This window comes from Meleagris gallopavo, chromosome 1 (genome assembly GCF_000146605.3).
Source record: "Meleagris gallopavo isolate NT-WF06-2002-E0010 breed Aviagen turkey brand Nicholas breeding stock chromosome 1, Turkey_5.1, whole genome shotgun sequence".
Lineage (NCBI taxonomy): Eukaryota > Metazoa > Chordata > Aves > Galliformes > Phasianidae > Meleagris > Meleagris gallopavo.
The window spans coordinates 140,788,262-140,814,654 of record NC_015011.2 but is presented as its reverse complement, the minus strand read 5'-3'; the positions used below and the strand labels follow the sequence as shown (position 1 = coordinate 140,814,654).

Below are 26,393 nucleotides of genomic sequence, written 5' to 3'. Positions count from 1 at the left end.
TGGCCGTTTCTTCTCTTCCAACCAGTTATGCAGCCCTTCCCCTCAAAGGAAACATCCGCCTTAACTCTGTATGTATGGATACACAACTCCAGCCACCCCCTGAGGGCAAGAAAGAGCTGGGGAGGAGAAAAGGGCAGTGTGGCACTTGTGCATTTTTGTAACAGCAGAAAATAGCAATGAAACGTAGGAGTGTGAATGTCAGTTTGATATTCAATTATAAGGATAATTAGAGATGCACTATTTGGGTTAAGCTCGTGCAACTCGATGAGAGCAGTTCTTCAGCTTCCTGGGGCAGGATGCAAAATAGAGAGCAGTTTTAAGTTGCTGCCATTTGGAAGTTGGCACGCTGTCTTACTGTAGGACAAGCTGTCATGTAAAGCTGCATAGATTAAACCCAAACAGACCCCTATCACTCACTTGTGTGCGTGCATTAACAATGAAACAGCAATACCGAGCTCCCCACATGGCCCAGCCATCTGTGAGCACTAAACACACCAAATTCCCCAACACAAGATATTCTCAATATTCTTCCTTGGAAATCATCGTTGCAGATGAAGCAAGGGGTTGTTTTGTACAGATTCTGAGATTATTACAATTAAAAACCACACCAATTTATAAACTTTCTGCTTACCAGCACTGCCCTGAATCTGGGAGCCCCCAGAGCATCCCTTGGGGGAGGAGACCCTCGAACCTCATCTCACTGACCACTCAGATTTCATTACACTTTTCCTTCTTTATTTCTAGGTCAAGTAGTTTACATGGAGCTTTATTATGTTGGTGTCGAGTGACAAAAGTAAGATTTAAATACATGGTTATCAACAGGCAGCAATGCTACAGAAAACAAGGTATGCGCTTCGTTTGTCCTCTGTAATCATGCTTTAAAGAAAGGCAGAGAACCATTACATACAAGTTGTCTACTGCATAGGCTCAGTGCAGTCACCGGCATATCTGCACAATACAGCTGAAAAGAGCAAGCTTGCAGATTTGTGCTATGCTCTGAGCTCCTCCCAGCAACTTACAAAAATAACTGGTGATTGTACTGATCTGTGCATTGTGCCTGTGCTTATTAATGCTTCTGATGGTCTTCCCGTGGTGATAGTTTTGAAGCAGAAGTGTGTTTCCTTACAAGTAAGGATAACGTAAAACCATTACAGACTCTCACTGTATCTGCTAAAAAAATACATACTGCCACGAGAAGGATTACGAGTTACAGCAGGGGCTTCACAAGTGCATCAAAGCACAGGCAGATGGAGGAGGTACGATAGACAGACAAACAGGGTGAGAACATACAGCCATACAGGTGCATGCTCCTACCATACCCTCCATCCACCTGACCTCTACAGGAGTGCAGAACAGTGGTGCTCAGCCACCCACAGCCACTGGGGTCCTTACCTACATGGACACACACAGACAAAATGGCAGGGGCTGCAAGGAAGGCACGGCACCTCAAAGAAGGCTTTGTCGCTATACCGAGAGCGTTCCGTGCTGTAGCAGCCGTGCCATCAGACTTCAGTAAACCGGTGATCCACTACAAAGTGCAACCGCAAGGAAAATCAAGCTCAAACAACAGATTACTCATCTGGTAATTACAAAAAAGCAAGTGTTCAGTGCAAACGACTGACTTTATTTATTCTTTTAAACAGTGAGTTTGTTTACTGCCTAATCCTGAAGTCTCTGACAAGTAAGCAGTTCCACCAATGTAACTGTTTGCATAAATAGGGATAACAAGTTGGTGCCCAGGATATTCGAGACCGAGTGAAGATGTGTTACCCGCACAGAGAAATCATCAGTGCAATGTTGTGACACAGACATGTTTTTAGCATGAGACAGTCTCAGGAATATCAGCACACTTATTTTTTCCTCCAGAAACCGAGGCCACGCTTCTTTCAAACAAAGCTCTTCTGTTACCAATACAGACCCTATTTTTAAAGCATCGATACTTTGTCATAGCAAATGATTGTAATTTTACATTCAAGATACAGCACACTTTTTCAGCGAATCCCAGTTTAAGATATGTTATATTTAAATAATCTATATATTACATAAAAAAATACACATCTCTACCATAAACAAGGTCTCGTCTGTACCCAAACACCCTGCCCCCTTTGGGCAGCAGGCCTTGCTGCATGCCTCCCTTTCCTTAGGCTCCTCAGCCAGCTGGGACACCCACCCAGCAAACTCCATCGCAATCTACTCAAATGGAGCAGTACTTCCTCAACAAACAATCCTGGAATGCAAGAAAAATGCAACTTAAAAATATACGCATTTATTACTTCTTAAAAAAAAATAATAGCGTACCGTAGAGCTTCGTACAATTTTCTGATTGAGAAAGTCTTGAACTTCCACTATGAATTTAACATCCCTGCTGAATCCTTGAGTTCCATGCATCTCCAAGTAAGCTAACTTCAATCTTAAGTGCTTAACATGCTTCCATTTTTCTATTTGTATTTTGAATGTCAATACAACAGTTCATTTCCATATGCTGTAACGGTGTGTATCTACCGAGTGGCTGAACATCGAGATGCAAGAAGGTGCATTTCCCATTGCCCTGTATTCAGCTGCACAATTCACAGAGCTGAATTCATCTCCTCAAGCACAAGTGCACCCTTCACGTTCGGGGCACACAAAACAACATATATAATGAACTCAATTAAAGAAGAGTTACAAACCACTGCTCAGATGTATGTATTGTCCAATTCATCTTGGCCGTAAAGGAAAACCAGGCCATGGTTATGTTGGCAGATGTGTTGTGTCTAAGAACACGGCCACAAGAATGAGAGCACAGATTTCCATTTCTTTTAACAGTTGTTTCAACTTGATCAGAAGTTTCATAGCTCTGTTAGCTTAGCAGCGTCTTCTAACACCGTTAAATCGTTACATTAATAATTAAGGCTACTAATATGCATACAGTAAGGGCTAGCTTGGTGCTGAGAAGTCCCTCACCAGCTCCCAGAGTACTTATAGAGACTGGGTCCTTTTTGTATGACGTCAGGTCGATATACCCATACTTATTTTAATCCTTTCTTTCAAAGCTTTTATCTTTATTAAAAATAATAATGATAAAACATTTAAACAGATAGGATGCCTGACTGTCCAAAACCTAAAATCACCTCTTTTTTTCCCCTCACCAAAACTAGGCAAACAGAATGACAAGCACCTGAACAGCCTTGGTGAATCAAACCAAGGAAAAACTCAATGTCATACTGGTAGGTTAAAAAAAATAAGCCACTTAATCAACTGTGTAACAGATGGTATTATTTCTAAGGAAATTTTAGCTTAACCAGCTATCCTAGAGAATAACACTGGAAATTTTTAGAGTTCCAAATTTTCTTCTTTCTGGGAGGTAACAGGACAGCATTCAGCCCTCCTGACTCAGTTTTTGTTGCCTTCGTGTCCAACATCTATTAGTAAAGGGATTCACAGCTTCAGGCAGCAAGACCCAACTGAATAAATGGATAATTTTTCTTTCATGCTGCGAGACACTGATCGTAAATGGTAAAAACAGGCATAAAGGAGAAACATCTGCCTCTCTCAGAGCCAACACCTTAGTATTTCAGAATAAATGCAAGTAATAAAAATTTATTTGTGTGAGCATTCAAACGTTTTAGGTGGGAAAAAAGCGTGTGTCTGAATTTCATGACAAGCTTCACGAATATCTATTAATAAAACTGAAGAACACATAAGGTTCAGAGCTTGCATTGGCACAATTTAAAATTGAAGTCATGAAAGAGCTCATCCTACAGGAAAAAACAATTTGAATTTAAAGCTTTGAGAAAGAAGGTGTGTTAAATTTAAAACAATCAGAAGTAGTACCATAATTGGAAAATCACACTCTGAAAATAGATAAAAAGGAAGAAATACCGGAGAAACAGAGCAAAATTGTGTCTTTGCTGAGGTACAAATAGAAGGGTCCATTGTACAGGATTAACTATCTCCCAATGGCAAATCCTTCACATAGAAAAAAAATCAACCCAAGATTCACTTATCACATGGTTCGAGATTTACATGTAATAAAGGCAAGGCAATACTCAAGTTATGGCCTGTCAAATATTTACCCCACTAACATTATCTACAGAAGCACTTTACCATTTTGTACACAGTGATTCCTTATGCACGTCGAAAGGCTTTCAGTTAAAAAAAGACATTATATACAGATCTGTACACAATTCCAACAAACATATTCCATCTCCCAGTGGAATTCTTAAAGCAAGATACCTGAGGTTTCTCAATATCTTCAATTTCTCTATCACAAACCTAAATATACATCTCAGATTTTACAAAAAGACACCTCCCTGGAATATGTGCATTATCATTAAAAAAAACTATAGCTTTAAGGAGCTGAAAAAGACTGCCTCCATCTGAGAGACTTCACTGTCACTCTTGCACGTTGAAGAATGTCCTTTCACCGGAGGATATTTCGGTGACTAAGGGGCAGAACAACATCAGGATTCACTTCTTCAGTGCAGACACCATGGGATCTCTGTTGTCTCAGAAGAAGAGTACTTTAGTAGGATGAAGTACTTCCTCCAGCTAGTGAATATCTGAAGAGCATAAGAAATGGTTTTTGTTGTGACTTTCAGAGCACTTTATGCAACAAGCAGCAATTAAAAGTTATTATTCTGTTATACGCTGTTGAAGTTCTGGTCTTTTTCCTTCCAGAATGACATTCACCAGTACGGCAATACTTGAAAGAGAAAAGCCACAGATCTGAACAATATATAAAATACACTTCATCAGAACATTGCTGCTTTTCTAACAGCAGCAACAACTCATATTCAAGTACGTTAGTGAGAAGTACACAATACGGTATATTTTTATATAATAGGGGCAAAATTTAGCAATTCTAGCCTTCTTACTTGGCACATTTACATCATAATCATTCCAAAATATTGCTGGGGTAGGAAACTTGTATTTCTTAAAAGATTTTTAAATCGTCCAAAGAAAAAGACGCATTTTAATCATATTAAACTTTCAATTAAATTTATAAAATATCACAGATCAGAATTGAAGAGAAAAGGTAAATGGATTCAATTTATTGGGCAGTTCTTCTGAGGGTCCCAGTAAATCCACACAGTCAAACTTAGGAAATACAGGTTTAATCAATCATAGGAGGAATGAAAATCTCAACAGAAATGTGTTGTAGAAGAGTCATTTTCAATAGTTCACTTACAGGTGGAGAGGTTATTGCAAGTGGATACCAGAAATGACTGAATGATGCAGCAGAACATCATGTTTCTTGTAGTTTTCAAATAAGGACAAACTATATTTTCAGAAGTTGACTAGATACCCACTAAGCTTTGGAATGGTTCTAATTCATTTTTAAGGAGCATCCAACGTTGCCATTCATTTATTTACTTTGTTGAAGGAACATCTGCATGCTGGTATACTGGCTTTTTCTTTGGCCTAAGAGAAACTTCACCTACGCATGACCCACCAACAGACATTGTCTGTGAATGTTTCTCTCTTTCAAAGAAGAGGAAGCATCTGCCTCCATTGTGACAGTAAGATATTATGGCTGAAAAAAACAGCGGTAGTCCACATAATCAGAAAAACATACGAAAAATAAAATGCTAAGGAAGCATCTGCTGTGGCAAAAGTAAGACTGTAGGATCACCTCCAGCACCACAGAAATGCCACACGACATCCTCTGCACTAAGGAAAGTGGATTTTCTGTTTGCAAGAACTGCAAAAAGAAAATGCTGTCCAGTCTCATGGGATACAAAATAAGCACACCAACAATGTCAATGTCCATATGAAATATCACCTGAAGCTGCAAATCAGAACTGCTGATATGGTTAGGTGCTTGGGGTTTTTTAAACAATGGAAAGCAGGTAAATGTTTTTTCACTTACTAAAAAAAATAAAAATCATCATTTCAATTTAGTAGTGTTTTGTAGAGTAAGATCTGTAATCCTTAGTGAATTGTTCCATTACCTCTGAAGCCTCTGCACAAGGTGTGACACCATGTTATCTGCAATGCCTGGACAAGCTTCTTCAGCTAAATAAATAGCCTTCTTCAGTTCTTCTATGGAATCCGTGTTACCACCACATGCTTCACTTTTCTCTTTCAACTGAAATAGAAAATGAAGAGATACATTAATATCATATTCATAATATTTCCATAAGCAGTATAATGCAAAAACTTGTATAAAGTGACTGTCAGTGTTCAGAATGTTAGGGTTTGACTTTTGTTATTCATTCTTGCATCTTAAAGACCTTTTTCTTCCTAAAGTTGGCCTGTGCAGCAGTTATTGGGATGTCATTTGTCTTCACAAGACTTCAGTCATTCACACATCCTTTTCATTCAAGTATTGTGACACTGTCCCAAGAAAGAAGCACTATTTAGCTGCAGCTGTTTGGTTTCAAGATGTGTTGCTTACAGATTCACTTTAATACACACACAAATAATAAGAACCCAGTGATTTCTAGGAGACACGTAACAATGGACGTAGTGAAGAGAAAATGAAAAATAAAGAAGGTATAAAAATGGAGGGTGGACAGTAGAAAACGGAGGATGCAGGACCCACTTCATTTTTAGTATGGGAAAGGGAGAAGGAAGACCTAAAGGAGATGCAGAGCAACCTGGAAAATGTTTTAGAGATGGGCAGGTAGGAAGTTGAAAGAAATGTCTGAAACAAAGGCAAGAAAATGAGTAATACATAAAGCACCAAAATGCAAAAATCCCTGCCCAAAGCGTTCCTCCAGTTTCCATAGGAGAATGACATTTAATACTGGACTTGGAATAACCAATACAGAGCTTGTCCCCATTAAATAAATGTAATGGCTTTTGTGCACTCAACATCCTTCCCAAGCAGCATGCAAAACTCTGTAATAATCCTCTGAAACACCACTTCATTCATTAGAACAGAATTAAGACATTTTCTCTAGGAAAACAGTTTCTCTAACATTCTTTCTGTAACAGTTACAAGGATTGAAAACACTATTTAAATAAAAATCTTTCATAGAAAAGACAGAGTGAGAGGGAAGAGTTGTTTTTTTTTATTAACAAAGTTCCATCAACATTTTTAAATAACATCTTCATAGATATCCATCTTCCCTTTCATATGATAGTTATTTAAGTATCTGGGAAAAACAAAACAAAACAAAACAAAACATAAAACAAGGCAAAATTGAGAATGGGAACAAAATACTGCTCTCAACCCTGAAGTTCAAATGTTAAGTTCTTGCTGTTCTGCTCCACAGTCATATACTGCAACAGAGAAGAATTTAAAATTTGTAACAGATAGAATGACACAGAAAATGATAAGGGGAAGTTTTCATGACATAAAATCAATTTAGCTGCAACAAAAGGTGTAACAAATCAAGTTCCAAACAGGTTGTAGAAACATGTTGTCTTTCCTCATATGTTTCTGTTTTTCAGAGACATAAATCCTAGAACTGAGTAACATCTAAAGCAATATCTTACCTCTGCAAATAAAGGGGATATAACTGTTGACAGACATTGGGATAGAGGCCTTTTGGGGATGTCCTTTTCCTTAGAAGAAAAAAAAAGATTATTCCAAGATGAAGCATTTTCATTGCTTTCTGTTTCTAATTAAACAAGAGAAAATAGCTCAAACATGCTATACTTCATGAAAAATGTTTCTATGCATAGACAAATATGTAGAATATCTTACAACAGACTGTTCCAAAACACTGTGAAGACTGGAGGTTGAACTAAAGTTTGAGAGTGTGGCACCTCAAATACATGCAAACTTCAAGTTACAAGGAAAAAACACACACACACAAACATATATATAATAGAATCACAGAACTATAGGGGTTGGAAGGCACCTCGGGAGACCATCTAGTCACAGAATCATAGAATCACAGAATCATAGAATGGCCTGTGTTGAAAAGGACCACAATGATCACCTAGTTTCAACCCCCTGCTATGTGCAGGGTCGCCAACCACCAGACCAGGCTGCCCAGAGCCACATCCAGCCTGGCCTTGAATGCCTCCAGGGAGGGGCATCCACAACCTCCTTGGGCAACCTGTTCCAGTGCATCACCACCCTCTGTGTGAAAAACTTCCTCCTAGTATCTAACCTAAACCTCCCCTGTCTCAGTTTAAAGCCATTCCCCCTTGTCCTATCACTATCCACCCTCATAAACAGCCGTTTCCCTCCTGTTTTTATGCTTCCTTCAAGTACTGGAAGGCCACAATGAGGTCTCCCCAGAGCCTTTTCTTCTCCAAACAAGCCCAGTTCCCTCAACCTTTCCTCACAGGAGAGGTGCTCCAGCCCTCTGATCATCTTAGAGGCCTTCTTCTGGACTCTTCTAAAGCAGGATCCCTAGAGTAGGTTACATAGGAAAGCATCCGGGTGGGTTTTGAATGTTTCCAGAGAAGGAGACTCCGCAAGTTCTCTGGGCAGCCTGCTCCAGTGCTCTGTCACCCTCACAGTAAAGAAGCTCTTCCCCATCTTCAGAAAGAACTTCCTGTGTTCCAGTTTGTACCCCCTGCTCCTTGCTCTGTTGTTAGGCACCATTACCCTCTTGCCAACTACCCAGTAGATATTTATCGGTGCTGATCAGATCCCCTCTCAGCCTTCTCTTCTCCAGGCTGAACAGTCCCAGGTCTCTCAGCCTTTCCCCATAAGGGAGATGCTCCGGGCTCCTCATCATCTTTGTTGCCCTCTGCTGGACTATTTCTAGTAGTTCGCTGTCTTTTTTGAACTGGGCAGCCAGCACTGAACACAGTACCCCAGATGTGGTTTCACCAGGGCAGAGTAGAGGGGGAAGATCACCTCCCTCGACCTGCTGGCCACACGCTTTATAATGCACTCCCAGATACCACTGGACTTCTTGGCCACAAGGGCACACTGCTGGCTCATGGCCAACCTGTTGTCTACCAAAACACCCAGGTCCTTCTTTGCAGAGCTCCTCTCCAGCAGCTCAGCCCTTAACCTGTACTAATGAATGCAGTTATTCCTTCTCAGGTGTAAGACTCTACACTTGCTCTTCCTACCAATCCTATGAAGCCAAATTCAGCAAATCCTACACGCTCCAATATTCAATGAGTCTCTCACACAACGGGGTTAAGTTCACCTAGCCAAAAGAAAATTTGGAAAATAAAATACTATCTGGCCTTCCCCCAGTGTTTTGTCAATAGCATTTATACACATCACAAGCTACAGATAAAAGACACGCTTACTGAATACCCAAACTTTAAGATTTACTCAAAATGCTTTGGCAAAGCAGCTGTGGAACACAGATTTTCAACAGAAGTTCTGAAAATTTTACAGTTCAAAGATATATAACAAATAGACCTGTGAAAAAATACCGCATCATTTAACTGAATTAAAAGAAAGAGTTATCTCCTTGTATAATACAATCAACACTTCAAGCACCTTATTTCTTTGCAACTCCAAAGGCTGAGCTGCTCCATTCTCTAGATTCTTGGGATCTTTTTCTCTTATTGTGAAGATCCATTCTCCTGAGTCACTCCCACCTGAAGCCTGGCCATCTGGTTCACTTTGAGGAAAGGAAAACAAGTTTTGTTACCTACACCTCATTGCCTAGGTTCATCCAACATACATATTGGTCACAAAACTTCCACTGACGACCAAAATCAGGATTCTATTACATGAGCTAATGAGCATCAAGACAAGTGTGAAAAAGAATGCAATTATTTTTTGGGAAATTAAAAGCTTTTATTTAGAAAATGAAACTAAAACACTTCAATAAATTTAAATTAACTTTTTTTTTAAAAAAAAAGAGAAGCATTAAAGATTGAAAATAACTTCCCAAGTTACATAAACAAGTAACGTGAAATGTATTATTTCTATCCAAAAACTGGCTTCAGCATATTTTCTCAAATTATTAATGAACAGAAGAAAAATAATCCACTTTTTTTTTTTTTCCTACTAAAATAGTTAAGATTCTAGCTTAGAATACCTTTGTGAAAGTCAGTTCATTTCCACTATGTAGGCAAATTTCTTCCCACTTAAAAAAAAATGGCTAACCATGTAGGGATACAGTATGGATTTAACAAACTACATCACCACAAATAAATCCTCTGCCCACTTTTAGTGGATGGCATATTAAAAGAAACTATATTCTCTAACTCCTGATAAGTTGCAAGAACAAAAATATTTATGCTGATGCTAATCAGTCACAGAATTACATTTCATTTCTCCCTGCTATAGATCTCTAAGTTTGTTTTTTATGATCTGTGAATTAAGAGTGATCTACAAGAAAACCACCAGCAATTAAAAGAATGTCTTTTGGCCTCTGTACAAAAAGTAGATCAAGTACCATACCAAGCCAAAAACAATGTAATTATTATAATAAAAATTTTGAACATTTCTGCTTGAAGTCACATAGAACTTCTGGCTGTCACTGAAAGAAGCAAATTACTTTCTGTGTATGCATTAGCTCTAGAGAGTTGATCAACTTGGAAAGTTAGCATTCCATTGGATCAGCATGCCACATCAATTCATCTTTTTATCACCTCTATTGTAAGGGCTGCTGTGGAAGCAGAAAGGAAAACAAGCTTGGACAGTGAATTCAATCATCTCATAAGCGCTCAAGAACCACTTTAGTTCCTATACCAAGCCATCGAAGCTGGTCTCATATTCCACAGGAGAAATGAACTACAACCTGCTGCTTCAGTTGGCAACTGATCTCAGATCAGTTTTAGCACCAGTAATTCAGCTTCCATAGCAGGACTGGAACTGTAATCACTGGAAGGAATCAAGACATTCATAATGTAAGACAAACCTACAACCTATGTTGGCCAAGATATCTCAATCCACCTGATGTTAGCCATTAGCACAGAGACTGGAACTGCAGAGAATAGCTTGCTTGCTAAATTATAATTAGAAATTGAACCAGTTCATGAATAAACAGTAGCAATCCCTTCATTTCATTTTAGAAGGTCTGCAATCTGATGATGCCTAAGTATTTGAGAATAACAAAGTTAACTTATTAACACAGTCATAACTATTTTAACTTGATTTCCTAAGGAAACTAATTCTTGAACGTATTAAGCAGTTCCATCAGTTTTCACAAATAGAAGTTAAAAATAGAATGGGGAAAATCACAGCACTCTAAAAATCTGAACTTTAATGACAAACATGCTATAGCAGCCTAACCTTCCTAGAAGGATATTTATCTCATAAAAACACTATGCCTTGTGCTCTCAAAACCCTATGGCCATGGAAGCATTATTCCACTAACCCTTTCCTATATACAAGGATATGCTTCTGCTTACTTACTGCAGATGCTAAAATGAAGGCCAACCTGCCACCAAGGAGACAGCACCTCTCCTCAGATGGCCATATGCCCACACAGCACAGTGTATATGTACACTGCTACCTGGCTGTGCAGGCTGAGATCCAGCTTTTGCTTACATGACAGGAGCATAGTCAGCCTTATGCCTAGGAAGGACCCTAAACTCTACATAGAAGAGCATATTGTACAGAATGAGCCAGAATTGTTTTCAGTTATGAAGTTATTTGCATAAAACCCCTCGCAACATTTAAATTAAGCTAATTTAATTAGCTTACCATGGCTGCCAACCTGAAAAACTGTAGTTAAACAACAGAACACAGGAATATACATGCTAAAAATTATGTGGCTAAAATAAAAATTTTAAAAATTCATTAGACTTACGTATCTGAGTCATCTGAGCTGGAGTCATCATGACTTTGTTCAGACTTCCATCTCTTGTGCCTATCAATAAGCTCAGTCAGGTAAGAAGTTTTCTTGGCATTTCGTAAAATGAATTTGTGTTTTTAAGAGTTCCTTTGCAGTAGGTCTCTTAAAAAAAAAAAAAAATACTGCATTTGAAAGTGTTAAAATGACTCACTATAAGAAGGTTAAGAAAAGTAGACCAGACTTGATGCAAACGAGTACTTACAAAGACATACAGTGTCTACAAATAAGATTTCTACCTCATATTCTAGAGAAGTGGAACTATGTCTATTCTTACGTAGAAACTAAATGATAAAACTTTTCCTAAGTATCAAACAATATACTAACTTGTGTTCCTTTGATACTTAAATAATGGGGAGCCTGGGGCTTCACTCACGGCAGAATTTTCTAACATCCCTGTGGTTATGAGAATTGTTGTCTCCATCTGAAAGATTCCTGACTAGTTTTGCAATCCTTTACAGACCTACCTCTTAAGGGTCATACATTAAAACAAAAGTCCACAAGAAAATAACTCCCTTTTAATCCAGTTTCTGCATTAAGGTTAGATACAGCAAAAATCTCTTCAAGTAAAAAAGAACTTAACGGGTTAAAAAGAAATTAAATGTGATAATCTATTTATAAAATCTAGAAAGGAAGCACCTGGACCTTCAAAAGTCTCCAAAAGTAACATACAGTTACCCATGTTTAAAGAAATAACTGAAAAACATTCAATCACCAGAAATCAGACAAATCTCTTCTCTAGAGCAAATAAAGGTAAAGGATATTTTAAAATGAAATAGACCCCAAAAAAGCAAAGGAAAACATAATTTAAAAATGTGGAAGCTTTATGCTTGTATAATGGATTCCAGTGATCGGATAATGCAGAGACTTCTGGACGTAATTTGTAAAATTGAAAGAACACACAAAAAAAATTGCCTGCACGCTGGTTATGATCAATACTGTTAATCCCAAGAAAGATAATGAAGTAAGCTTACAGTTTTCTTATTTTTAAAAAACACAATTGCAAATAAATATTATTGTTACCAATAAAGAAAAAAGTAATTGAATCTTAAAAGAGCACAATGAAACTTCTAGTTAGATCTTTCTCTATAAATCGCTGATACAAGTGCTTCCTTTAAACTCCTGTAAACAGGTTTTCCCATAAAGAATTCACGTAAACCAGTCAAGTTCCCAACAACACACTGAAAAATGCTGAAACTCACAAAGCCTGGGTCCTTGTTCAAGCAGGCTTCAACAAACTCTTTGAGGGATTTACTGAAGTTTCCTTCCAACGTTGGTGGATTGTTCTTAGGGATGAGGAACAAAACTTTCATGGGATGTAATTCTGAATGAGGTGGCTCTCCTTTTGCAAGTTCTATGGCTGTTATGCCTAATGACCAGATATCTGCCTGCAAGAAACAATCCTGTTATGATTGCATCAGAGAAAGAGGAAACAATATTGATGTCAAAGAGAGATCTTAAATCTTTATTGTAAATCGCTTCATTAAATTGTTCTTGTAAAAATGGTCTTATCGTGTGGTTATCTACATAAAGCAAAGGACACGGAGCTCATCAGTTGCTTTTATACTATAGCATAAAGCAGTTCTTACTATTAGAGCTAACAAACTTCTATCAGTTACAACTGATCTTGAGACACAAATCTTTTTAAATATAGTGGTAAAGTTGTTACAAACCAGCACCTAACCATATTGAAGTCTATCATTCAAATATAAGGCAGGAAATGATACTGGAATAAAAGATGTCAAAACATGCAGAAAAGGTTTTTCTTCACTAAGCATCAACCAGTACAACTTTAAGAAACGGAACAAATTAGAATGCATTTCTTTCTGGGGTTTAACACCATCTTATATATCGTTCTTATTCATGTACTAGAGAAACATGGTCTAGAACAGTATTATTCAACTTTTTCAACTCAAGATTTCAACCAGTTAAATACATGGTCCAAGTACTTGGTCCTAGCTTCTGAAACACGGGAAATGCTTTTCTACCGGATCTTCCTGGTAAAGCTCCTGACAGCCAAGATGGCTTCATCTAAATGAAACTCCTCTAAGTCATACACGAAGACAATGCAAATCCAAAGGCTCACTGCCATGTTAGAAAGGTAAATCAAATCACACTGCTGAGACCGGCGTTAAGATTCCTAGCATTTAATTTCAGTGATGAGCTGAATTCATATTGTTACTGGATGTGACCATATGCATACTGGTTTGTTAGGATGGATTATTTACATCTATTTGTTTTACAGGTTTTCATTGTCAAAATGCTCTACTTGTTTTAGGGAACACAGACTCCCTAGATCCAAATCCTACTGCCAAATCTGCCTGAAGTAATGCATCCTAATACTTAATGTTTTGCTGAATACAGTGAGACAAGTGAGGCACTGGAAAAGTTGTCTATAGATGTATAGACTGTTGTTCTGTTCCTGGAGACGTTCAAGGAGGGGCTGGATCAGGCCCTGAGCAGCCTGATCTAGCTGTGCATGTCCCCATTCATTGCAGGGCAGTTGGACTAGATGACCTTCAAAGGTCCCTTCCTCCTCTAAGGATTCTATGATTCTAAGAACAAAACAGACACAGAAATCAAAAGAACAGGTGAATAAACTCCTCAGAAATACAGGATAGAAAAAACAAATCACAAATGGCTCTCCCAACCAATGATAGGGTACCATTTAAAAATAAGTATGTTTTGATTTTCCTGTTTCTTCTGAAGCAAAAGTAGAACAGACTTATCCTCAAGTACAGACCTGAAGTAATTTCAAGTCAGTGCCTGACTTGATTTCCAAACAGTGCATTTGGAACATTGCTGTGCCATAAACAGATATATTTCCAGGTGCTAGATAGAGTCTTCATTTATCAGTACAGTTACAGAGTCACAGAATCATTACGATTGGAAGATCTCTACAATCATCTAGTCCAACCATCAACCATCCCCATCATGCCCACTCACTGAATCATAGAATCATTAAGGTTGGAAAAGACCTGCAAGATCACTGAACCACTGCTTCTCTATCAAAGCAGGTCCCCTCTAACTCATGGGATCCAACCTTCTGCCTTGCCTGCCAGAAGGCAATTGTAGTGAGTGAAGAGGAACTGTTTAGGGCTGCATATATATATTAATTATATATTTCATAAATAATAAAAAAATCTCAAATTGAACACAGAGAATTACATATGTAAACAAACTTCAAGTTCCATTTTTCTTAATAACAGCATTATCAGCTAAGTTCTCCTCAAGCCTGAGTCTAATTGTGAATAACTTTCTTCTAACAGAAAATTTTTTCTTGGTTATGGAAGAAGAATGTCGCCTGCAAAGAGAATTCCTCATGTTAGCAACTGAGCATTATTTCCACCTTACTCTAAACCCCAGTTTCTCAAAAGAAATGTGTTAAGGTCATAAAAATGGATAACTTTCTTCTGTCAGACTTTCAGTCCCAGGGAGAGCATGTATATATATGCATATATTTATAAAAAAACAAGTTCATATATGTCTCTGTTTATGTGTGCATACTTCTTTTTTCCTAGTTCCTTAGGTATCTACTGCCTTCTACTTGAAGTGATCTTTCTCCACTGAAAATGAACAACAAAGTCCAACAAACCTGGCCCACACAATAGCTCTTTGAAGTTGCAGCTTCCTGTGGGAAGCACCAAGAATATTAAAACAAATTCGCTCTGGAACTGTACTGTCTCCTGAGAAAGGATATCAAAACAGATGCAACAGATGCAAGTACTGATTTCATGTGTATCCATCTATGCATTTCCAGGACCTGCTTGTCTGTGACAAGCAAAGGTCAGGCACAACAGGTGCAAATCACTTTTCCAAATGTGGGGGGACAATGCCAAGTGGTCTTCTTTGGATTCATCATCCCAATGATGAATCATCGCAATCATTCGAACAACCTTACATCGTTATGTTTACCCCACATTAAAATTTTTACAGTTTTAAATCCTGAACAAAAATTACTCTTCCAAGTTCAAATGGGAGTTGGGAATTCATTCTCTGCACTACTGGCATAAAGAATTTCTTTTCCTTGCTCTAATGAGTAAAGTTTAGTCTTTAGACTTTGAAACTCCTATAGTGGAAAGAAACAGGTTTAGTGCAAGAAAAAAAAAATTAAATATTTAATTATCATATTAGAAACAACATAGTAGAAAGGACAGAGAACTAGTTATAGGAAACCTAAAGCAAGTAAAAGATGACTTTCAGATGAAGAAAGGCATCAAAAACATGAAGAAATAAGAATTGACAAAACAAGAGAAATTAGACAGGAAGGAAGGATCTTATGTGGACATAAAATCAAAGAGCAAATAATGTGGAAAAAATGAAATACATTATATGGGGAAAGATAAATACAGAACAGGAAACAAAATAATGAAACAGGTTGTAATTTTAATAGAACTATTACAGTCATGGTTTGACTTTTCACTGCTTTTCCCATGGCTGATTTCCCATAGCAGTCAGATTTTTATTATCTCTATGGATTACTTGGGCCTTAAAAGCAAACTACAAGAAAAAATGAAAAATGAAGTTCAATTTTTTGCCATCAAGTACTGTTCTCAGACTAACTACTAAACTCTTTAAAGAGCAGATATTACAGGTAACTTACAGAACATATCTGGAAATATTATGTTCTCAAATATACGAGTGTGAATCATTATTTCCTGAAGTCCAATAGAAGGTGCTGAAACTTCACTATCCATTTCAAAACTATTATCTTCTGCTACTAAATACAAGTATTAGAGTGCCTTGTAAATATAATTACTAATATATGATCTGAGATAAAAATAATACAACAGTTCGAAAATGGGACTGAACAGAGTAAAAACAGAATGAGCAAATCCCGTGTGAGAAACACATGGTGTATCAGACTATGCTTAATGCAGTCCAAAAGCCCCACCTTACCTTGAAACTACAATATTAGGAACATAAATTGCGAGTTGAATTGTCAAGATTCACATATTTTAACATAAATACATAAATTGTATGCATTTGCTAAATCCTGAATTAAAATAGTATTTTCAAAAATATAGGAATTGTGTCCAAGTGAAAAAAATGCTTCTCTACCTAAACAAAAGATAAAGATATTACATAAATATATTCGCATAGCATGCTTTCTAAAAAATAAATAATAATGCTATATTAAACTGTCACAGTAGTTTTAAAGTTTAATGAGTGTCAACATGAATGCGAAAATAATGAGAAGACAAAAAATAAACTGTTCTAACCAAAAATATTTTGAGTGTTTCACACGAGGAAATTCCTCAAAAGTTTGTGTCTTCAATTCTGAAAATTGTTTACTAGAATGTTTAATTCATAAATATATTTGGATACAGATGAGATGTAACTATATGTTAATATCTGAAAATGTTTACAGTGGAAATCAATATACTGGAATATTAGTCCTTGCATAAATTATGCTGGTAACATAAGCAGGCCATGCTCAGGAAATCCACCAACTGCCCATAATATTAAGACGAATGATAAAAATGCCAAATCAAAGACCTTAATCTTTATTACAATGACCAGCAAAACTGAAATACATCTCTCACCTTTGAATCATAAGCAGATTGCTTTATTACTTCAGGTGCCATCCAAAATGGTGTTCCCACAAAGGTATTCCTCTTTATTTGTGTATCTGTTAGTTGACCTGCGACTCCAAAATCTGCTAGTTTTACCTCTCCTTGTTCAGATAGCAATACATTAGCCGCTAGAGTAAGGAAAAAGAAACAGTTGAAATTAAGAGATTTGATTCTGCAAGGGTCTTCGCTTATACTTCATGAGCTCTTCAAACATTACTAGAAAACAAAAACAGTTTACCTTTAATATCTCTGTGGATTTTCTTTTCTGAATGTAGGTAATCAAGACCTTTGAGTATCTCCCTTAGTATTGTGGCAATCTGGGTTTCATCAAGTGAGCCAGGTTCTAACTAGGAAACAAAAGAAATATTTATGTGTGTATGTATGCATTTATGAAAGGAGAAATGAAGAGACCAGAAACAGAACTGAGTATAAAAGAAACTACTCATTCTGGCATACTTTAAAACTTCCCATTTGCTAACTTTGTAACATGAGATACAACAAAGGTTATCTGCAAACAACAAAAAAATAAACCCACTACAGTTCTAAACTAAGTTGTTTTATGACCAATAAAGAAATACCTCTCTAAAATGCTTTTAGAAGCTTGTAAAAGGCTCCACAAAGACACAGTTAAAAGTTATTGCTTTGTTGTGGCCATGTCATAGATACACATGGTTTGAAAAGCATCTACATTACAAACTCTTTCTTAAGATCACGCTGAACTTAGATGGGCAAGCCTACAGGCCCTATATGGACCCAAATTTCAAAAGCCTGAGAAGGAAACAAAGGCATTGAAGACGCCACATTTATCAAATATCATGTCACTATGTCAGATGAGAGTTTGTGAAGCTGTCCAAAATACAACTCAAATCACTCTCCTGACAAAGCACTGAATAAGTTCTTTTTTCGTACAAAACTGAAAGTATGGGTCTGCAAATCATCGGAAAGGTCACTACCTAAAGGAAGCTTCTTAGCTAGTAGGGGCATTGTGAGATAACAAAACTGAAACTCTGACAATTTGCAAATACTCAAAATGGGGAGTGGGCAGTGCTGAGCTCTGCTCTCTGTGACAGCAACAGGGCCCAAAGGAACAGCATGGAGCTGTCAGGGGAGGGCAGCTGGGGGTTAGGGACAGGCTCTGCACCAGAAGGCGATGGGCATGGAACAGGTTGCCAGAGTTCAAAGAGAGTTTGGATTTCAGACAGAGGGTTTTCATTTTGGGCAGTCCTGTGTGAAGTCAGGAGTTGGACTCCGTGATCCCTATGGTCCCTTCCAACTGGGGATATTCTATGCTTCTACTCCAGTATTATAGTCTACCTAACAAGAGCAGCCACTGAAAAGCATTTCTGAAAATGATTAATACAAAAAATACTACTGCAAACCTCAGCTAGTAGGCAGGAGAAGAGGTAAGATTTCTTGCAATGCTGACAACATATTATTTGTTGCATTTTGGTAGCCTTACTTTCAATCTTTTTTGCTTTCGTTTAGCTTTGAAAACTTCATCCTTATAAATTATTCACCTCAGCATCAATATTACCTCAGCAAACCTAACATTTATAGAGGAAGATTTTGTTCTTAAGAGAGCAACAAACAAGCATGTATACTGCCACTCTCCGTGGCCCACAAAGATATTTTCAAGGCTTTGCTTCTGTTAGGCTGTAAATGCCAGTTCAAGAGTTGGCAACATGATATACAGCACATCTAAAAGTGTTAAGTGAACATCTGACAAAAGAGGTTATCCCAAGTGGGCAGGAAGTTGTGAAAACAGAAAGTGACTGAGAATATTAGTGCTTGTCCTCTTGTCACAAACATAGCAAAATTGAAAACTAATGTATGCATAATTGCATAACATGCACTTTCTCTTGTGAGGTGTGACTTTAAAAATGTAACTGTGAGCTGGTCTTGTTCAGCCTGAAGAAGTCTCCAGGGAGACCCCATTGTCCAAAGAAGTTGTGGATGCCCCATCCTAGGAGGCACTCAAGGATGGGCTGAATGGGCCCTGGGCAGCCTGACTGGTGGGTGGCAGCCCTGCCCACAGCATGGGGTTGGAGCTGGGTGGGCTTTGAAGTCCCTTCCAACGCAAACCATTCTGTGATATTCAAGCAAAAAAGGCACAAGGCTAACATGTCACGTGTACACTTCAACCGCGGAATTCAAGGTCCCCATTCAATCTTACCTCGTGCTCAGAAACATGATAAAGCATACTAGTTCTCACACCAGATTTCAGCTGAGAACCATGATGCAGGAAAACATGCAGCAGAACATGAATTCAAGATGGATGAAGCACACACAAGATGCTTCAAGTACAAACTCTTACATGATGATGTCAGTTCCGTGGCAAAATTTGTACTATCCTAGCCAACATCTTACAGATAAGTAAGTGGTCATCACACAGGTCAATGAGTAGGATTAAAAAAATATAAAGAAAATCTGAGAACATGTTTTCTTTCTTCCTACTCTTCTACATCTTTTCATAGCAGCAAGTTACAAAAGCAGTGTCTAGTTACTTCTCTGTCTAGACAACAAATCATTTTATTTTTCTTTCAGTGTATCTTTATCAGGAACGTTATCATTTCTATATAACCACAGAATTCCTTAGAATATTCCTTAAGAATACTTAGAGGACATGGAAACTAAAGGTAGAAATGAGTTCAGAAAAGTAATCACAGTTAAAACATGGCAGCTCAATTGCAGGAAGTCTACATTTAGTCGACCCTCCTCATGTTTTCAGAATGTCACAAGCAGAATTCCTCCACATTCTGCCCTTATTCTTTCACCACATTTTTTAGTTGCCTCAGATGACAACAAACTATGCTACAGGAACAGTCAAGTCTAAGCAGGAATAACAATTTTCACATACCTAAAACATGCATTCTTATTTTTATAACGCTATTTTTAAAGTCTACAACAAATACAAGATGCTGTGTTCAATTTTCATATACCCTCTTTTAATGGTTGAAGTGAATTGTCAGAATCTAGCCAAATAAAATGTAATATGCAGTTAACTTTTCGAATTATCATTCAAAATCGGATAATTTTTTTGTTAATTTAGATGGTGCAATCAACCTAGTCTTCCAAATATCTCTATTATCTCTATAAACTCTCTTTGTTAAACAGATTCCCTTGCAGGATTATATATAAAACTCCTTGGGGGAAGACAAATGTAATGGATTTGGCTCACTGAAATGTACAACTTAAAAGTGTTGTCTTTTCTTTTCTTTCTTAACATGACCATGAAGAGTTGTGCTAGCAGAATAAAGAGACAAAAAATACTGTTTTCAGCCTCTTACATTCCTTAACTAACTGAAGATCAGCACTCTAAGATGTTTAGGTCATGATTCCAATGCTGTTTCTTAGTTTACTTCCATCTCTAGAAATAATCCATTGTGTCACATGGAAAATAATGTTTTCCTGAAATTGACAAATGCTTCTTCTTCTTTACTGAAACATCCAAATTAAAAGATTTTATTTAAGCCATCTGGTTACACTACCTTCCAACTTAAAAAGTTATAATCTCACAGTGGTAAGACCATTAACTTTCTGTTATTATTACAACAACTATCACAGACAAATGATGCACTATGTCATTGAGTTATAACTGAAGGAAATAATTCTCTATCAACAAAAATCATATATTATTTACTCACTAGATCGAGTGCAGAGCCTCCACCCAGATATTCCATTATTATCCATAACTTTGTATCCTGCAAAACAGAAAACAACAAAAAACATATTACGTTTTTTAAAAAATCAGTTACCAGTAAGTCAAAATGAGAATCATTCTATTCTTCTTGCAAAAGAATCTGAAGTTTTATAATACCAATAATGTTTAGCTGTTCCTCTAAAGCACTTATAGATTATTCTTTAAGAAATCATAAAATTTTTAGTTCTTCCTGCTGAAGAATTAACTTAGTCTACCACAAGCTGCTGACACAACTGTGTGTGCTAAAATAATAATAAAAAAGTTAAAACTCTTCATCCTGTTAATCTAAATCAACAAGAGGAAAGCTAATTCACATTTACCACCAGGTAAGAGCACAGACATTACAAGTTAATTACTTCTAAATAACTGATGCATGCTCTTTAATGTCAAAGTCAAGTTCTTATCATGGTACCACTCCTATTGTCTGCTACTAGTACTATTCTAATACAGACTGCATCAAGATAGGAAGAAACTTCTCTTTAATCCCTGCCAAGGAGTGATGCAGCAGAACAACTCTTGCCTTTATGCTGAAAGCATACAAGAACATCTTGAGCATCTAATCCAATGGTCAAAACCTCAGAACTGGGAAATGGAAGACTAGAACCAAGTCTGGACAATCATTCTGAAGCTCTGAGTAAATTATTAAGTCCCAAAAGCCACCCACCTAGTTGTTCTTATGTACTCTCCTTAGTACAGTTAGCAAAGTAATTTCTGAGATAGAAAAAAGACATGGGACACTCAATGAAAACGGAGCAGAATAAACTCCCACAATTAAAAATTAAAAATGACAGACATTCAGATTCAAAATTACATCACACAAATCATGTTTCCTTTCCTTAGTATAAAATGTCTTGATTTTATTGACTATCTTTATTCATATAGATGCAGCTAAACATTTTCTTTAATAATTTGACTTCTCCTAGACTGAATTTCATGTAAGACTCATTCTTCACTTCGCTACATTGCTTCATTTTTTGGAAAGGCGATTCTTCACTTTTCTGTCTCTATCTAATGAAGAATACAGGCAAGTTTTCTCCACTAATGTTCCTGCATCTAATATATGGCAGAGAATTTTGAACGACTATGTTTAAGAAAGATGAAGCAATCTAATAAGATGCAAAGTAAGGATTATTCAAGATGACTACTACAATTTACTCACTTCAGACATAAAATTAAAACAAATTTTAAAAAGTGAAGCTACTATATTCTGAAGGAAAAGTTTAATACGTGGGAATGTTTAATGCAATATATACAATACACAGTAAAAGACACTGGACCCAATCACTTCTTCCCACTGTTTGCAGCACCTTATTCTCAGGTACACTAAGCAAAGCATTAAATTCATCCAGCTTACAGTAATGCATCTTCAGTAGATAAAGGCACACAGCTTTCACCCCTTCTCTCCAATGTCACAAATCCTACCACTGAATTAGAGTTCCAACATCATCTACCATCTTTAACACAGATCCAACTCAATTCAGATACTTGCTCTTCAGGAGTCAACAAATACTTTTTGTCTAACATACGATCTTGTTAAAAATATTCTAAAAGAACTGGAACACATTTTTTTAGGGGGAAGAAAGTAAAGTTACTTTCTTCCCCCTAAATTCTACCTTATCTACATAAAGCATTTTGATAATGCTTACTTTCTGCAGAAACCACAGATGTCCAGAGAATTACTGCCCACCATGAAAGAGTCCCTTAACAGTCCTGAAATACGCACTCTGCTACTAAGGATTTTTCAGATTTTGACTTAAATACTCCATGTTCTGGCAGCTCCAGAACAAGCACATATCCGAGTGGTGTCTTCCAGTAAGTCACTTCACCTTCAGAAATCTTCCTAAGCCAAATCAAAATTATTACATATATAAAATTACATATATTATATACACGTTTCCATCTGAAAACTTGCTTTCCAAAGCAATGTGAAATGCTTTGAATATTTCTATTTTATGAGCCTGCAAACGTACACGTAATAATAATTTAAGCAAAAAGACATCAGCTCTATTACTGCTTTATATTTCAACTGAAAAGCTGGGGTGGGAAAGAAAAAGGTAGGGCAAAGGAAATCTTTGATCCCATCAAAAAAGGAAAAGAGGAAGTCAAAACAAGATACATCACTATTTTTCTATTATCTCAGTTATGCTGTGAATTTAGAGAAATAACAAATCTCATTATTTCTCTTAATTGTTGGCAAAACTGAAATCAGAAATCCAGAATTAGGATAAAATACTTCTTAAAAAATGAATGTAATTTGAATTATGTAGTTGCACAGTCACATAACACAAAGTTACACAACCATGAATTACAAAAATCAGTCTTTCAACCATTGTTCATCCTTTTCATTTGTTACTGAAACCATCACCACCTGCTTGGGGGTACACATCTAAATTTACAATACAATAGTCATGAATCCAGAAAAGCAAGGAATACTACATTGTAAAATATATCTAAAACTCAGGAAAGTGTATTTTTGTCCTAATTGCATTTCCACAACTGTACTGATATCCCAGTTTGAAGCTCAGTAATAACAACTTATTACAATAACAGCATCTTTTTATTTTTGTAGCTTTAAAAAGGATCTTTGATTCCCTGTAGTTCAACCTCCGCCTTGCCACAGGAACACTGCTCAACTTCAAATTTATCTATTTTTCAAGTTTTTATCGTTCATGTAATATATTCAAATAGATGAAATTGCTGTAATGAATCTTACTACCCCTTTTGACTAGTCCCAGCTGAAAATCTTTAATCTACACACATCACTTAACAAAGAAAATACAAAAACAAAAAAAAAATACACTTTTGGTGAAACAGTTTTATTCAATTGCTTAATGCATATTTTAATTTTAGAGCCACTAACCTGAATTTTATGCTTATTTTATGCTATGCACCGATGACAGCCCCCACATAAAGCACCACTGTCAATTCACTTTGATGTGCTTAGAGCAACACATCTCCCTCCTCCTAGTCCTTCCTTTCAGAGCATCTCTTACATACTCCACATTCTTATCCGACTGTCACTTTCCTTTTTAAAGCTGCAGAAATTCCTTTTTTTTTTCATGCACTTCTTTCATTCTTTAGTACATATTCCCCATTTTTCCTTTTGCAAAACACCAACATCACTACATTTTCTTCTATAGCCTAGATTAATAATTATACATTAAATAAAATCACTTCATTTTCAAAAAGAAACTACACTTACATACTCAGACTAAGAACATTAATTGTTCAATTTTAAGATCTGAAGATTAATTTTCTTATTTTAAGCCTCAGTCCCAACAAAGCATTCATTTGACTCCCAGGTACAGTGGAGCCATGGTGAGTCAGCAATCCAAATTTAGGATTACTGATCCTCTAAATGAAGGCACACAGTACATTCCCTTCTTCACAGTAGCAAAAGAGGTTTTCCTCGGATGCCATGAAACTGAGGAATAGAGCAGATTTGGAATCTAAAAGAAGTTTTGTTACAGAAAGACAGAATTTTTATAAATCCTCATCAAACTAGTTTGTTCTTCTTTTAGTTTGACTTTAACTCTGAAAACAGGCAAAGACCTTACAATAGCAGTATCTCTGATGAAGAATTCACCATTCATTTACCATAACAGCATGAAATGACTTGTAAAATGAGTGCAGTCACAGCAGGTAAAGAACATCTCCTACCATGTGAAATCAAGGACCATACATTTCTGTCCTAAACACACAGTTATTCACCAAAAAAATCTCCCTCTAGAGATCCAAAAGCTGATTTTAGCAGAAATCAGAGCATAAATACACAGAAACACACAATCAAAATTAAAATGTTTCTTTACGAGTCATTATGAAGTTAATAAAACATTTAATAAACACAGAGAGGCCTAGCTTCAGAGGTGCTTTGTGTTTTTATTTATTTAGCTAGCTGGAAGAACGTACACACAAATTTCTTTGGAGTGTGATATTAAACAAAAGAGATTAACTTCATGCAATCAAGCCCAGGTGTAACAAAAGTACCTAAGTCACCTTTCTTGAGGGAAGGCAGGATCACTGAGGATAAGATAATACAGAGCCATAAATGAAAAGGACCTGAAGGACTGGAAGTGACAGTACCAGCTGACCTATATAGCATTTCAGAATCTAGCTGATTCTTAGAAGAAAGATTGACTCTATGGTTCTATGATTCTGTGACTTAAGGTTGGAAAAGACCACTTAATATCATCTAGTTCAACCATCAACCCACCCCCACTATGCCCACTATGTCCCTCAGTGCCACATCTATATGTTTCTTGGACACCTCCAGGGATGGTGACTCCACCATCACTCTGGGCAGCCCTTACCAATACCTGATCACTCTTTTTGAGACGAAGTTTCCCCTAATATCCACCAGAACCTCTCCTGGCACAATTCTAAGCCATTCCCTCTTGTCCTACCACTAGTTACACAAGAAAAGATGCTGAACTCACCTCACCACAACCTCCTTTCAGGAAGTTGTAGAGCAGTGAGGTCTTCCCTGAGCCTCCTCTTTTCCAGGCTAAACAATCTCAGCTCCCTCAGTTGCACCTCATAAGACTTGTGCTCCAGACTCCCCAGCAGCCTTCCTACCCTTCTCTGAATACGCTCCAGGGCCTTAATGTTGTTGTGAAGGGCCCAAAATTGAACACAGTAATACTCTATGTGTGGCCTCACCAAAGCCAAGTACTGAGGGATGATCACTTCCTTGCTTCTGCTGGCAACACTATCTCTGACACAAGCCAGGCCTTCAAGGCTACCCAGGCACACTGCTGGCTCACATTCATCTAGCTGTCAACTAACACCACCAGAACCTTCTCCTTTGAGCAGTTTTCCAGCTACTCTGTTCCAAGCATGAAGCATGGAGCAACATGAAATTGTGACCAAGGTGGAGTAGCCGGCACTTGGCTCATGTAATTGGCTTCAGCCCACTGATCCAGCCCATCCAGACCCCTCTGTAAGGCCTTCCTACTCTTAGGCAGATCAATACATCCTCCCAGTGTGGTGTCATCTGCAAACTCACTGAGGGTGCACTCAATCCTCCCATCCAGATCATCAATAAGGATATTAAACAGGACCCACCCCTATACTGACCCCTGGGGAAAAAAAAAAGAGTCAATTAATGCAGTTGGAAAACAACACAACAGCAAGCACCACTTTGTATTCTAAGTGAGACAAGAAAGAATATTTTCCACTTAAAATTCACAGTATGTAATTAGCAATAGGATAATAGTTATCTATAAATACCCACAAAATCCTTTTACTGAAGGCTTGTTTTGTTCTGGAGACGAAGCATCTGCACATTCCACTCAGAATCAGTATTCACAAACGTTCTAACGTCATCGATCACAGATCAAAATAAACAGAAACTAGAAATTGCTAACAAAAATAAGAACTAGCTTAGGTCAATCTACATATACTAAAAGTTTAACTATCACTGGATTAGTAGAAAAAACTACAGTATTGGAATGCAGAGAC

At 37.2% G+C, this 26,393-nt stretch overlaps 1 protein-coding gene across 1 annotated transcript in view; it reads right to left on the bottom strand.

Moving 5' to 3' along the window:
• Positions 1–1,607: 1,607 nt before the first annotated feature.
• Positions 1,608–26,393, bottom strand: part of STK24 (serine/threonine kinase 24) — a 39,577-nt gene continuing 14,791 nt past the window's right edge. The window contains 10 exon segments of the mRNA XM_031557786.1: positions 1,608–4,541; positions 5,934–6,070; positions 7,426–7,494; positions 9,350–9,473; positions 11,616–11,737; positions 11,739–11,762; positions 12,860–13,045; positions 17,204–17,361; positions 17,472–17,580; positions 20,878–20,934. Coding sequence (XP_031413646.1) covers positions 4,505–4,541; positions 5,934–6,070; positions 7,426–7,494; positions 9,350–9,473; positions 11,616–11,737; positions 11,739–11,762; positions 12,860–13,045; positions 17,204–17,361; positions 17,472–17,580; positions 20,878–20,913 — 1,002 coding nt within the window. The 5' untranslated portion in view covers positions 20,914–20,934 and the 3' untranslated portion in view covers positions 1,608–4,504.